The sequence below is a fragment of the Saccostrea cucullata genome, unplaced genomic scaffold, assembly GCF_032062105.1.
Source record: "Saccostrea cucullata isolate Sc308-1 unplaced genomic scaffold, CSIRO_AGI_Scuc_v1 ctg8175, whole genome shotgun sequence".
In the NCBI taxonomy this organism is placed as follows: domain Eukaryota; kingdom Metazoa; phylum Mollusca; class Bivalvia; order Ostreida; family Ostreidae; genus Saccostrea; species Saccostrea cuccullata.
This window is the reverse complement of record NW_026927013.1, coordinates 14,381-29,187: the sequence shown is the minus strand read 5'-3', so window position 1 is coordinate 29,187 and position 14,807 is coordinate 14,381. Positions and strand designations below refer to the sequence as shown.

Below are 14,807 nucleotides of genomic sequence, written 5' to 3'. Positions count from 1 at the left end.
ATTCTGAAGACATGACCTTTCATTCAATACCAATTACCTTGACATTCTGACCTTGATCTTTGAATTTAACGTACTGTTAAAATCTTTTTATCTTGGTTATAACTTTTGAATGGTAAGGGCTAGGGCTGCCATAATTTAATCATGTGATCTTTGTTGAAAGACCTTTCATTCAATACCAATAACCTTGACCTTCTGACCTTGATCTTGAAGATTTCTGCACTTATGAAAAAACTTTAGCCTGGCCATAACTTTGGAACAGATGGTGATAGGGCTTTCATGTTTTACAATTGTATTTCCAGTTAGGAGACCCTACTTTGGGTACCAATGTATTGAATTTGCATCTAAGAAAAATTAATCTTCACTATGTTGCCATAGTTGGGCATCAGTGTTTCACAAACACATCTTTTTTTTTTTGACGATAAAAACTTCAGACTCCTGTATTCATATCTAAAAAATTAAGTCATATCTGATGGTTTATTTTTATTGCCCCCCCCCCCGGTTCCTTAAGCCCAACCTCTGGAAAATATGAAATGCAAAATAAAGATTATACAATTCAAGTTATTTTTTTCTACAATACAAATGGAAAATTGTAGAACACAAATAAAAATTATACAATACAATGAAAAGTGTTACAATGCAGATGGAAAAGTATATAATACAAATAAAAATTACACAATACAAATGGAAAAGATTGAATATTGCAAGTTTGACATGCCATAGATTTAAGAAATTAATGTAAAAAAAATTCTTTGACCGGTGTATCAAAGAAAAATTTGGACAGAAAACGTCAACAGTGCGCGTAGCAACAATCAAATGTTCAAATCATAAGATCTTTTCTTAGGTACACATTTTATGACCCTTTGATCATAACCTTTGGAATTTCACTTACTTTTCATTAGCTAATCTTGGTTATACGGTTTGAATGATTGGAGCTAGGACTTTCAATTTATGCTGCTTGTTTATTTCTTTTAATATTTCAAGGAAATAATCAAATTTTGAGTGACATGCATATGTTTATTTAACTAGTAAATAAGTTTATATATATGCTATTAGGCTGTAAATAATGAAATATTTTTTTTATTTTTCAGAAACAATGATAAAAACTATGGACAGCAGTAGTTCCGTCATTATTTTGTCTGTCGTGGTGCCAATAATTTTTTTTATACTTTGTATTATTCTCTTTGCCTTCTGTTTTATTTTTTGCAAGTGGCACCTTTTATACCATTTCTGTCAGGGCAAGAAAACAGATAGAGGTGAGTTTTAATGCTTATACCCCCTTTCGTATAAAATTTCTTTCATTTTCAATTTTTCAAGAAAATTAATATGATCAACAGTTAAATTCTACTTTTACACGGAATATACTATGTACATTTAATATGGTAATTATCAGGATACATTTACTCTGCTTATAGTTTAAAAAGCTAGTGAATGATTGTCTGCTTGTACTTGAGACAAAGTCAAGAAAAACCTATCATATAAATCTTAATAATAATTAAGTATTATGTATTTAATCTATTTCAGGTACAAATGATTATGACGTTTTGCTGTACAAGGACGACGATCACGCGGGGGAGGCGAGCAGATTGAGAGAGGAGTTGGAGTGTTTGATGTACAACGTGTGTACACAAGAGGACAGTCACGGGGGTAAGTGTCATCCGGAACAGCTGACGTTTTCCCGGAATCTTCCACGATTTTGATTTTTGACTGCTAGATAAACGTCAGAACTGACGCCAAATTATTAAAACTATGTACAAGTCAACCCCATGGGAATGCTGTCTCAACAGTTGGTTTTTATGTTGTTTCCTGGCACGTCACATTTTTAATATTGTATTAAAAGAAAACCTTTAAAAAAACAAATTATTCATCATAAAGCAGGTCTGATATTATTTTATTAATATAGCCTTTTGATGAGGTTGATCCATAGATATTCATGAAGTCGATATATCTATGGATTGACCGAATTAAAGGGCTACATTTGTTATATTATTGTTTACGGAGATTGACAAAACAAAATTTGAAGATAATGGGAACAAGGCATAAGTTTTTCTCTTGTCTTTTTAACACTAAGGGACTATAGATCAAAATTAATCTGGGCTGTTTATTGTTTTTGTTTTTCCTATATAATGATAGATTAATTCAGGGAATTTAATACTAGTAATTCAAAAAGCTTAATATGTTTTATTATGTTTTGTATTAATTTAAAAAAAACATCTCTAATATTATGAGTATGTTTTAATATAAAGTAGATCCTTATTCAAGGCACTGTTACCAATTACTATATCCCATAACATTAGAATTATAAACAGGAGTTTAAGTTTATTTTTCTCTTTCAGAAACGCCAAGTCATACACTGCATTAGCAAGCACAATATTATTTACATGGTTAGAAACATTAAGTCCATATGCATTTCAGAATCTATAAATAGTAACACAAGTCTTTACGATGTTATATACTTGATCATGTGATCAAGTTTGAGCTAATGAGAGAGCTTGGATTAAATGAGAAAAATAATATTAGAAATTAAACTTTTCTCCACCTTTATTTTGGGGTGGGTTGGCTTCCATATAGAGTACATTGTAATCCTGTGTTTGAAAAAAAATTATGAAAGAAGACAAAAAAGAAAAAAAAAAACCTTGACCCGTGCTGTATATTATAATAATAAGTGGGGGGGTGGGGGGGTCTGACTATTAGAACCTGTAACTTTATCGCTTAATTGTGTTCTAAATTCAAGTTGCTTCTTTCCCTTTAAACTGACAAGTTATGTCCTATTATTTAAAAGCAAAAATAAACATTTGGAACTTAACAACGAAAATTCATTTTGATATGATGTGGAAGAACATTTCCTAAAATGTTTCAGTTTTAAGTAGAGACTTATTTAAAAATTTACTCCCCCCCCCCCCTTTTACAAAAAAAGAAACATTTTTTTTAGCTCGGTCATCCAAGACATTCGCATGGCTATGTACTATAGCCATGCAAACAAATTATGACTAATGTTCACGTGGTTAAGAGAAATCTCCGATTGCAGCCAAAAACGTTGTTTTTAAATTGTAGCTCATCCATCCCTACTTGGTAAGAAAAGGAAAAAGTGATCGACCCAATACTCGTATTAAACAAGTGTCGTTGAGGTTGAGATGCATGCTGAATCCGGCATGGTAACAAAAATCAATTACAAGACTTTTTTCATTTCAAATTTTATTTATATATAGGTGGGGTGATGCAGAGCTTACAGAATTTAATAGATTCTAGTTCCTGTGTGATCTTCTTCTGCAATGAAAACGACAAACATATGGATACAATCCTTAGCAAAGCTCAAGAAAACATCTCCGTGTTTGTGATTCGGAAGAAGAGCGAGTCCAGAAAAACCAGTGAGCTACGCAACAAATCAATGGCTGCTTTTGAAGAACTTCAGTGGCCGTCACACCGAGAGAGTAAATTTTTTTGTGTAACATGGCGTAAAGACGAGTTCTATTACAGACTAAGATGTGGACTTCCCAGACCTAGACCAGACCAAAATGAAGAATATGTACAAAACAAAAGTAAAATGCGTGCTGACATTCAATGCTGGGAAAACGAAATGAACAAATTATAGACTTTATAAACTTAATATGCAAATAAAGAACTATATATTGCTTTTGAATTTTCATCTTTACGTATAATTATACTAGAATACACCGTGCTCAGCTAAGTCTCAAATATATTCATTCCAAGGTTGATTTGTAAACCACTCAAAAGTAAGACATCTTATAAGATACATTTCCTTCCGGTTGGGGTTATATATGTAGGATAAAACCAGGGACCTCGGAATGGATACTTGGAAGTCTCTGGTTTTAGCCTACATCTATGACCCCAACCGGAAGTAAATGTATCTTATAATTTAAAGATATCTTATTTTGTATCGAGGTAATTTTGAGGAATAAATGAGTGGTTTACAATAAAGAGAATAGACCAGAGACCTCTGGAACGATTTAATTGACAAGAAAAAGCTTTTCGAAGGGAACGATGTCATTTTAAAGTACATGTAGGTAATGACTGATATATTAACAAAATACGAACTTGAAGCGGGGGTGCATAAAATTGAGTTAGATACCTTGTGGTAAAAATAAGTAGGGGTGTCCCGTATTATAACAAGTGCCTGTGTAAGGAAACCTGTATCAAAAATACCGGTTTAATTCTGAAATTATTATACCCCGAAATCAGGATCCAGTTCAGGGCTAAGGTGATCTTTTAGGCTGAAAATAAAATATTGTTTGTTTGCTTTGTTTGTAGTTCCTTATCGACCCGCTTAAAAAGCACTTGACCCCAAAAAAATTATTTTATTTATTTATTTATTTTTTTTGTAAGTTTCAAGTTTTCCGAATATTAAAATTATAATTTCCGACATTTGAATTTTGTTTTCATCAATCCATGACATATTAAAGATCTAAGTGGAGCTTATTTATATATAGTTTACCCTTTAAAATCTTATTTGTTCTCCGACAAAACCAAAAAAACTAAAAAAATAAGATATCTACATCCTACCCTCTCTTTAAATTTTACGTCGGCAACTACTAAACAAAGGATTTTTTAAAGTTTGGCTTTATATTTGTAAAAGATAAAATACATGTAGCAGGTAAACAGAAATTCAAAATAATAGTGAATTTTCCGTTATAATAAAAATTGCAAAAACCCATTTTCCTCACGTCCACAGCTAAGGCTATAGGGATTGGCATAGTTTACAAGTTCATATACCAAACATACAAAGTATATGTTTAAAATCTCGACTTATTTCAGGTAAACTGTTTATATTAACACTTAGTACTTAGTCTAACTGTTGAATGCATGACCCCCCTGTTTGAGGCCCCAGGGAGGGGCTAAGTTAGTCAAATATTTAAAACATAGAAAATCATTGCACTATATCAAGCATGTCGGAAACTGTATGTGATTTAACTAAACCCTTGTTCAATAATCGTGCATTCAACGTGCCCTGGGTACATGTATATACATGTATATTTATGTTACTCATACAAATATATATACATGTATTAACTGAAAATACAACTCTTTTTAAATTTATGGAGAAACAAATTTTCTTATCTCCTACACAGAAGAGTTACACTGGTATTTTTTTTAAAGGAGTATATATGATAAGAGCCAATTTTGGCCCCCCAAAAATCAGCATTTTAGAATGACATTCAAATATGTATAATTGATATTTATTTTGTAGAGGAGATTATATTAGAAATATTTACCATACATTCTTCACATTAATATGCACTCACTAGCTGTAAATGACAGGAGAAATAATGCTTTTTTTGCTATCTAGCAAAAAAGCCAAAAATATGCCTTTTTTCTCATGGGAAACATAGAGCGCAATGTAGAACATACATAATTTTTCTGTCACTAATTAGTATCGGATAGATACATCTTTGGTAAAAATATATATCTTGTTCTAGGCTGCGCTCTATATTTTCTGGAAGAAAAACTGCTTGAAAATAAGCAGGTTTATACAAAATATGCTAAAATGGCGGGAAAACGTTATTTTTATGATGTCATATTTCTAGAATAACGACACTTTTATCAAAATGAAAATAACCAAGAAAAGTCGCATACATAGCTGTACAAATTAAAGCTATATACAAAGTACAATTAAGATATTCATTTTAAGGGGCGAATTGAGACACTTACCATATATCGCTCTTTCTTTCAATAGAAGCGTGATATAGAAATCTTAATAGTGTAAAATGTCCCCATAGAATTTGCAGTAAAATGCTTCACAAATTTCTAAAAAAAAATTCTTAAAATATGTATTGAGCTGTAAGATTGCACTTTGAGTTAAAGTGTTTGGACACAGATTCATCCTTGCACTTTCACAGAAGTATGGGAAACGTAAACTGTTTTTGTAAACAGGGCACGAGCTCTGTAAGTTTTAATGTTAAACTCTGCACACATCACTGAGCACGAACTAGCATTACTGGTGAGTTGGTTTAGCTTTCTCACATCTCTACTCTGAATTTCCTGTATTATTTTTTTTTCAATAATATTTACACACAACAAAATTGCTCTTTTTCTAATGTTAAAGAAACGGAAAAATATTGCAGAGGATATAAATCCAACTCAAAGAGCCCCCCCCCTCTTTCGAAAACATAGATCTATGTTCAGTTGGTATAAAAAGTCATATAATATAGATATGAAGCTTTACGATCAACAAACTAAAATTCAATAACCTTTTTCGGCTTTCAAACGTTTTAGATTTTTAGAAAATTAGAATTTTGATTCAAACACTCAACTTTTAAATAACCAAAACACTTCTTACATTGTGAGTTTTTAGAAGTTTACTTCAAATATCCAAAATATCAAATCCCAAATCCGGTTTAAATTGTGAAACTATGCCAAAAACGCTTTGGTCAAGCAAAAGAGCTTTTAGATATTCAGATACAGACTTAGTATCAAATTCAGATCGGGATTGGAAATTTGATATTTTGGATATTTAAAGTGAAAATCTAAAACTCAAAGTGTTTTGGATATTTGAAATTTGAATGCTTGAATCAAAATACCAAATTTTTTTGGAAATTTTAATTTTGAATTTTTAAGGTAAAAATCTAAAAACTTAAATTCTAAAACCTGTTTGGAAATTTGAAAATTTAGATTTTTGAACAAAATTTTAAATTCAAATATGCCAAATCAGTTTGAGTTTTTGAAAGTTAGAAATTTAAACTTATATATTAACATTCTAAAACTCAAAATCGTTTTAGAAATATGAATTGTTAAGTGTTACACGGACCTAAAAATTCTAAATGTTTTGGTTATTTGAAGTTTGAATGTTTGAATCAAAATTCTTAATTTCAATAAAAATCTAAAATAAAAGAAAAAATGAAAGTTGAAATTTAGATGTTTGAAGTAAATTTTGAAATATCAAACGTCGTAAAACTGTACTGAACTTAAGACTGTTAAAACGTAAACATTCTAAAAAAAACGGTAGATTAAAAACTCAAAAGTTTGAAATACAAAACTTGTTCTTGAAAGTTTGAATTTTGAATATTAATGGTTAAAAAATCTAAAAACTTAAAGTCTAAAACCTGTTTGAAAATTTGAAAATTTAGATTTTTGAACTTAATGTTAAATTTCAATTTACCAAATCAGTTGAAGTTAGTTTTTGAGATTTAGATATTTGCACTAATATATTAACATTCTAAATCTCAGAATAATCTTAGAAATTTGAATCGTCAAGTGTTACATGGACCTTGTATAGTTTGATCGACCTTATACCTGTAATTCTATTGAAATCACAAACTTTCTCTCTCTTCCTCTTTCTCTCTCTCCATGGCACTCCACCATCCCGAGATATATAAATCGACTTGTATATTGTTTTAAATTGCAGTGATGAGTTGAAGGATAATTCGTATACACAAACATATATGTCAGACAATTTTGTAAACAATTTATGTAGACTTTATCATAGCTAACACATTTCCTTATCGACTCAGCTTTAATTTTCATTTGAAATCCCAGAATCTGCATTGAAATTTAATGCTAAGTAAAGCATTCTTAAACAAATGTAAACCAATTTAAAAAATCTATATGGGTTTTACAATGTACACTGTAACAAAATGTTTACATATGTCTAAAAAGAAAAGAAAAAGGATGTGATGAAATATCAACTTCTTCGGATTTTTGCTGCCCCAATAACTTTCATTGTCTGGTTCCATAAAACGGTTTTATTTTCTCATGTATCCGCCTATGACAGGTCCATTTTAAAGTCATCTAAAAGTTAGAGCAGCTCTGTCGAGGCCTTTTTGTGTAGAACAAAGCCGAGTCTTCACACGAGGTTGTCACCCCTGTAAACATTTGGACTCGTCCAATACCCGACTTTCTTTTACGTTGCGTCAAATGAAAACAAGAGCACGTTAATGATAATGCTAGGAGATTGAGGGGATGAGCCAACCACGTTCCCCCGATATCGGGAGGGACACGGAAGGGGTGCCATGTTCCTACAGCCCCCCTTTACCCTTGGACTGGCTGGACATCAAACAGGAAGAAGATGAACCCAAGATGTGCGGGAGGGAGGTGGTAAGTCTGTAACAGCGATCAGCTGATCAAGATGGTATATAATTAATGTAGCATTATACAGTATATTGTTGAATGAGCCAACTTCTCACAAATGTTGTCAGTACAGAGCTGCGTTCAAAGTTTGTTGTATTTATTATTTCATGCAATTGCTGCAGGTGCTTGACTTTTTTTGATTTTGCGCAGCGGAGTTTGTCAAGTATACTTTCAGAAATTACAAATGAGCATACAGTGGTAAAACATAGTAAAACAGTTTTGGTTTACAAAAAAGCATTTGATGACAGGATTAAGCAGTTTTGAAATGTAATCAGGAGCTTCACTTCACTTAGTTTTGACCAAGAGCGGCCTTGATATTTTTTTTCAAACTGTGTTCATCAGTGAATCCTTTGAGACAAAAATAGACTACACGTCGCATTGCTGACAAAAGCCCTGTGTAAAGACTGGAACACGCTGGTCTCAATGTTTTTACAAAAAGCCAGTAGTCACTGAATGAAATACCGGACGCAAACCTTGCAGTCTTTATATAAATCATGATAGTGCGTATACAGGAAAGAGTGGTTTCCTCTCCTATCTTTTCAGTTCTAATTTACCTTTAAATTATGGTTTTATGTACTAAATATTAATTTTTAAAATTATCTTATCCTCTTTAAAATATTTAGCTTACCCTCATGCAGTGTTAATTTTTGTATAAATTCTTCAGTTCACATTTAATGTATAGGTGTCGCGCTACGTACTATAAGGTTTTTTGGACTGATTTACAAGTAGTGCAGGTAAAATTTCCAAAATGTTACTCTATTATCCTAAAAACAAGAATCCATGATTGGTTTGATATTTGTCAGACAAAAAAAAAAACGACGAAAAGAGAAGTTGTATTTGCATTCAAAGTCATTTTATTGATCATTGAATATTTTGAATGCTAAACAAGACTGTTGAAATCTCTATAATAAATCCCTATGATATAAACTTAATCGTCAACAGGCTTTCATATTATTAAAAGATAATAACTGACACAGCTCTATAGTTTATAGTTATCAGATTCTTCAGTTCCTCTTAGAAGAGAACATTTAGTCGTGACTTATTAAGCCCGACCTGAACCAAAACTTGTACTGGCGAAACCAGTAAATTTGATTTTCATTAAGACCCATTCTTGCCAAAAATAACGATCATGTCTATTTCTAAAATGACTGCATGTGCTTACGGCTCTAATCACAAAATTAGCGTGCACCTCTCATTGGCGTCGGAAGCAAAATGAAAGGGGGAGGGGGGGGGGTTAAGTGAAAGAGAATTTTATTACAAACCTATAAAAAAAAACTATTTCGGGGGGGGGGGGGGGGGGGGGGGGGGGCAAGGGAGAAAGGGGGGTTTAAAGCTCGAACGTTTTTCAGTACCAAAATTTTTCGAAACCACGATCACATACCCTTTTTTGAGCTAAACTTCAAAGTGTCTTTTGAAAGTGGGGGAGGGGGCTAAACCTACGCCCCAATTTGCAATGCCTATACTATGCCTATATTTGCAAAAAAGGGGTTTAAGCCCCCCTAGCACCCCCCTCCCCCGGTTCCGACGCCTATGCCTCTGTGTCGGTCATGTGATCAAGTCTGTTGTGCTACTGGTATGTAAAAATAAGCATGTAGTTTCTGGATAAATGACCAATCTGAAGATTTTGAAAGTACAAAAAGGTCCGGTTTCAGTTAAATGGATGAAAAATCAAAGGTTTCATACTCAGTGTGGCAGTCATTTGATCCCTCCATCTGAGAAATATTTCTGATGAGTGAACATCGTGATGCAGATTGTCGACTTGGTATACGTGTTTTTTTTTTTGGTGCGGATAGGAAAATTGTAACGGTTTTCACACACAGCTCAATTCTAAAGTAAATTTTGAGCCTTTCTTTACCGATGTGTTTATGCATTGAGTGCTTAAAGACATAGTCTGAAATATCTGACGATTTCCAGGTTTTTTATTTTTTGTTTATTTTTTTTATTATTTTTTTTTTTTTACAATTTTGATATTTTATAGGCTAGGATTTTCCTGGCACGTAAAAAACCCCAAAATTGTTAAAAAGCTTGGAACACGTCAGATAGAACCATTTCCAGCTTAGTTTGGCCTTTCAGCAAGGCGTGGCATTCTCGGCGCTACATGTTTACCGCCTGTGAAATGGCAATAGATTCTCATTGGTTAAGAAATGAATAACATCAAGAACTTTAAATTATTGTTGACAACGATTAGACGACAATTTACCCCACCTCTTTGCAGGACGAAACAATGTACATGTAATTGTTATTCGATACACTACTAGTATTTGGCATTTGCCTGAATTTCTATCCCATGTATATTTCAACAGTGAAGGAAAGCTGATTTCAAAATTTCAAAAGCTAACTATGTAATGTCGAGAATGCCACGCCTTACTGAAAGTCCAAACTAAGCTGGAAATGCTCCTATTTCGGTCTAGTAAGGACGGAGACATCTACATGTACTTGACCATATGCTATCTATTTATTCCTAACCAATGTTGTAGATAGTGATTCACATTTCTATGGATTTTCTTACTTCAAATTCATTTTATTTTATACTCATAATGTCGAGGGGAATCTGTACATGTACTATTTTCAGTCCTTTGTATTTTAGATGATAAATGGTCCGTGTACCCCGTCAGACACGGATACCCAGGATCCATCCTTAGTGGACTCCGGATACAACGAGGGACTTCATCTCCAATGTCTGGAAAGCGTGCTAGACTGGAGGATGGACAAAGTCTATTTGACCCCAGATGACCTTGAGAGTTTCCAGTTTCGACCCTGTACTATTCAGACTGCAGATCACTCTGGATTTGAGGAACATCTGGACGAAATCTATCAACACCGCCTGAGTATAGAATACAAGTATCAAGTGACGTCATGTCTGGATAACCAACCAGAGGTAAGATGTCTTGGGAAACTAGCCAGTGATAAAAACACATTGTGCACTTAATTAAGATCTAAAATTTCGATCTGCATCTACAAATCATGAATTTAAAATATTACTTTTAAATTCATTTTTTTGTGTTTCAGTGAAATTCCCGCCAATTTAGCAAATTTTTTAACTTTATTAATAGTTTTTTGCACGATAGGTAACTCCAGGAATGCGCGGACTCCTGATCAGCTGGTTAACGGGGATTCACCACCAATTAAACCTTTGTCAGGACACCCTCTTTGTGGCGGTCAATATCGTTGATCGAGTCCTAGATCTCATGCAAGCCTCGCGAGACTATCTTCAGCTTCTCGGAATAACCTCGTTGTTGATAGCATGTAAATCTGTAAGTAAATTGCCAAAAACTAGGATGTATATGTATATGTCTTTAAAAAGGTCTGTGATGTGACTATATTTTAATTAAAGGCTAAGATATTTACCATTTATGAATGATCAACAGGAAGAAATACATCCTCCTGAAATTAAAGACCTCTTGAGTGGATGTGATGACGTGTACTCACGTGACCAGGTAAAGCAGCTGGAACGGGTCATTCTGAATGCACTCCGATTTGATTTGCTGGTTCCCACCTCTCAATACTTCCTGGAATATTTCTCATCATGTGTCATCAGCAACTTCACTGGTTTCCAAGGGGATCGTCTGAGGTATGTACCAATAAATACCAGGTAATATTATAAAAATATTGTATGTAGAGTGTAACATTGAAATTTTTTATCCCAAGAAAACCATTGTCAACCAATGCGCAGCCGAGGTTCACAATGGTTTTCAAGGGGTTAGAGTTTCAATTTTACACTCAAGTACATGCAATATTTACTATAATATTGTTTTATACAAATAGAAATAACAGTGAACCTTAATTAAGCTTGCGCGTATATAGATATATTCTGCGCAGTCAACATTTTTGGAATATCACTGTCGTCAAGCAATGTAATGGCTTCATTATTCAGCGGGTACATGTGATAGTGTTTTTAACAAGTATTTCTTGACGAATCAGATTCAATCAATTTACACGAAAGTATAATATAATTTTCTACACTGGATAAGTGGCCATTATTAACCAGAGTTTGGACAAGGTCAAGGTCACTTGGTTTGAAGATAAATCTTTGTGTTTTGTATAATCGTCTTCTAAAACAACTCTAGATTATCCTACTTTGTCAGATTTAATCATGACAATTGGATGTTTCATAATAATAAACAAAGATCATTTTGAAAATTTCAAGGTGACAGTATTCAATAATCTGCATTGAAAAAAGTGTACGTACCATTTTAATAGATTTCAATCAAATTCAATGAAATGATGTATAGACTTGAAGTCAAATGAACTCAAATATTGTTTGTGGCCAATACATGTAGTTTTGTCAAAATTCTTGGTCATGGTTGCTGTGACAATTCACTTATTAGTTATTACATACTAGTGGTACACTTATAGGTGAGTTAGCGCTGTGTTTAAATCTGCAAAAAAGACCAAATTATATATTTATCTCTCAGCCAAAAGCATAAGTGAGAATGTTTGTCATGCGGGTCCGTCTTTCAATTTGTCTGTGAACTTGCAACTTCTCTTCAAGGTAATCTCCGGGCCAATTTCAACCAACCTTACTATAAAAGCATCTTCGAGTAATTGAAATCAAGTTTGTTCAAATGAAGGGCTAGAAATAATGAATTATTGGAAAAAGTAACGACATATTTGAAACTTCTTCTCAAGAACCACTGGACCAGAGAAGGTGTGCCTTATTTTGTTTAACTTAGTTCGTATGTTGTTACAAAACACTTTTAAATAGACCTCCTAATGTTTCTTCGCTAAAATGGGTGCGTATCATTACCGCTACATTTTTGAAATTTTCATTACCGCTACATAGTCATTACCGCTACAAAAAAACTTACATTGCCTGTTTTGTCAGCCAGCTACTCTTGCGTGGACAGATTGATTTAAAATACAACATATACAAGGATAAGTCTGTTTCCTCTGCTCACCTTGGAAGTGAAAGTAGGACTTTGAGCAAGGTGTTTTTTTTTTAATTTTTTTTTTTATTTAAAATCTATTTTATTTTATAAAACACTTCAAAAATTTTAAAATCAAGCACTGGTCATAGAACTCAGTCTTTACAATGTCTTTACACAATCGCTAAAGCTTTGAATGTCATTTGCTTGACATACTGCTGTCTTGTAAAGTAATTCGTGATTGGAACTCGTATTCCGTACCATACCTGGCTGATTCTATATGTAAAGATAATGAGTTGTTTTGGGCCAAAAAAATATAGCGGTAATGATCGGTTGAAATTTTGAAAAAAATGTAGCGGTAATGAGTTGAAATTTTGGCGATGTAGCGGTAATGTTGACCTCCCGCTAAAATGACTATATTATGCACATGCATGCATATCTGAAATGTTAAACTATGAAAACGCTTATAAATATCACATCATGGGGTTTATAGATGAGGTAAAATGAAAAAAAAATAATTCCAGGCAGGCACGAGCAATGGCGAGATGTCTGTTGGAGCTCTCGTTGCAGGACTACGAGCTTAGTCAGCTTCGTCCCTCCATGTTGGCTCTGTGCATATGGAAGTCTGCAGTAGAACAAGTCAATACGGACGACGGTAACTTCCTTCCCGCAGGACTCTTCTTTACTCGGGAGGATTTCCAGCATGTATATCAGGAAGTTAGACTATTTACTGAAAATCTCCAGCAAAGTTTTCCGGAAATTATCAGTATCTGTGATCACTACTCTAATATGTATGGACAGGAATAATTGAACTATAAGTCTTGGTTGTGGCAAGATTGGGGTAAACATGAGGACCATTGTAATTAGACTTGTACAGTTATTTTTCTGTTGTACGAAATAGTTTTTGATTTATATGTTAACTGGTAAAACATCAGACATTGTTTTTATTTTTGTTTTCCTAATGGAAGCAAAAAAAAAAAAAAAAAAAACAACAACAACAAAAATTAAACATGAAACTCGTGTCTTAACTTTTGTCACTTAACATTTTTGGATGTTTCTCCCCGATCTTTGTGAATTCTCTGTACAAGTCAGTGAAAAATTCCTTTCCTTTATTGTGTTAATGACATTCATTATGCATAAAAAGTGCTTTACATGTAATACAAATTTCTATTTTTATATGTTTTGTATAGTTATATAATAGGTTGAAGTTTCTGTATTTTGTTTCATGAAAATTATTTCAAATAGATACCAATATTAATCATAATACCGTTTACTTTCTGGCAGTGCGTTGTGTGCTCTACCTCTCAGTGTAGAGTATCCATTAGATCATTGTATATATTTTTTAAGCAAACAGATTATTTGTAAATCAGTAACGATAATTAACCATATCTTGATGTACAAGAAGCAAATAAGAATACTATGTGGCGTGAGAATGTATGAGAGTTGAGATATACTTAACTTGCCTGTAATGTTATAAAGATTTTGCTATTATTGCAAATTTTCTGTTATTTGCCATAAATAAAAATGAGTTAAGATAAAAACAAAATACTTTCCTTCTTATTTTTAAAATAATAGATGTCGGTTGACAAGGACATGTGCTTTACTTGATTAAATAAATGTTGATGAAGTAGTATACATGTATGGCGTATTTTAGTCAAATATCTTAAATTCTTTACACTATCTAGCGTTTAAAATTTCGCTCTTATTTCTGAAATTTTTATGTTGTGAGAATTGAGATATTCGAAACAGCAGCACTACTTGTATTTTAAATTTACTGAAGTCTTGAATCAAGATGTTTGTTCCAAAGCAGTAGAAATTGTATAGATGGTATTCGAAAGATACGAGTTTAGCCAGATTTATATA

The 14,807-nt window shown here is 33.0% G+C and overlaps 2 protein-coding genes across 2 annotated transcripts; both read left to right on the top strand.

Moving 5' to 3' along the window:
* The first annotated feature begins 967 nt into the window (after positions 1–967).
* Positions 968–3,637, top strand: LOC134273256 (uncharacterized). Its single transcript, XM_062755444.1, has 3 exons — positions 968–1,253; positions 1,522–1,644; positions 3,207–3,637. Exons 1-3 carry the CDS (start codon positions 1,064–1,066, stop codon positions 3,587–3,589), a joined length of 696 nt encoding a protein of 231 aa, XP_062611428.1. The 5' UTR covers positions 968–1,063; the 3' UTR covers positions 3,590–3,637.
* Positions 3,638–7,768: 4,131 nt separating this feature from the next.
* Positions 7,769–14,075, top strand: LOC134273255 (cyclin-O-like). The gene is made up of 5 exons (XM_062755443.1): positions 7,769–8,046; positions 10,667–10,957; positions 11,148–11,333; positions 11,448–11,650; positions 13,469–14,075. The coding sequence occupies exons 1-5, from the start codon at positions 7,912–7,914 to the stop codon at positions 13,749–13,751; spliced, it is 1,098 nt and encodes a 365-aa protein (XP_062611427.1). The 5' UTR covers positions 7,769–7,911; the 3' UTR covers positions 13,752–14,075.
* Positions 14,076–14,807: the final 732 nt, after the last annotated feature.

What these genes read in the sequence shown, in the direction of transcription:
- LOC134273255 (XM_062755443.1), top strand. Translation starts at nt 7,912, where the DNA reads ATGAGCCAACCACGTTCCCCCGATATCGGGAGGGACACGGAAGGGGTG. An exon ending in AGATGTGCGGGAGGGAGGTG is followed by an intron (nt 8,047 to 10,666) that starts GTAAGTCTGTAA and finishes TTTGTATTTTAG; the next exon opens with ATGATAAATGGTCCGTGTAC. An exon ending in GTCTGGATAACCAACCAGAG is followed by an intron (nt 10,958 to 11,147) that starts GTAAGATGTCTT and finishes TTTGCACGATAG; the next exon opens with GTAACTCCAGGAATGCGCGG.
- LOC134273256 (XM_062755444.1), top strand. Translation starts at nt 1,064, where the DNA reads ATGAAATATTTTTTTTATTTTTCAGAAACAATGATAAAAACTATGGAC. An exon ending in GGGCAAGAAAACAGATAGAG is followed by an intron (nt 1,254 to 1,521) that starts GTGAGTTTTAAT and finishes AATCTATTTCAG; the next exon opens with GTACAAATGATTATGACGTT. An exon ending in ACAAGAGGACAGTCACGGGG is followed by an intron (nt 1,645 to 3,206) that starts GTAAGTGTCATC and finishes ATTTATATATAG; the next exon opens with GTGGGGTGATGCAGAGCTTA.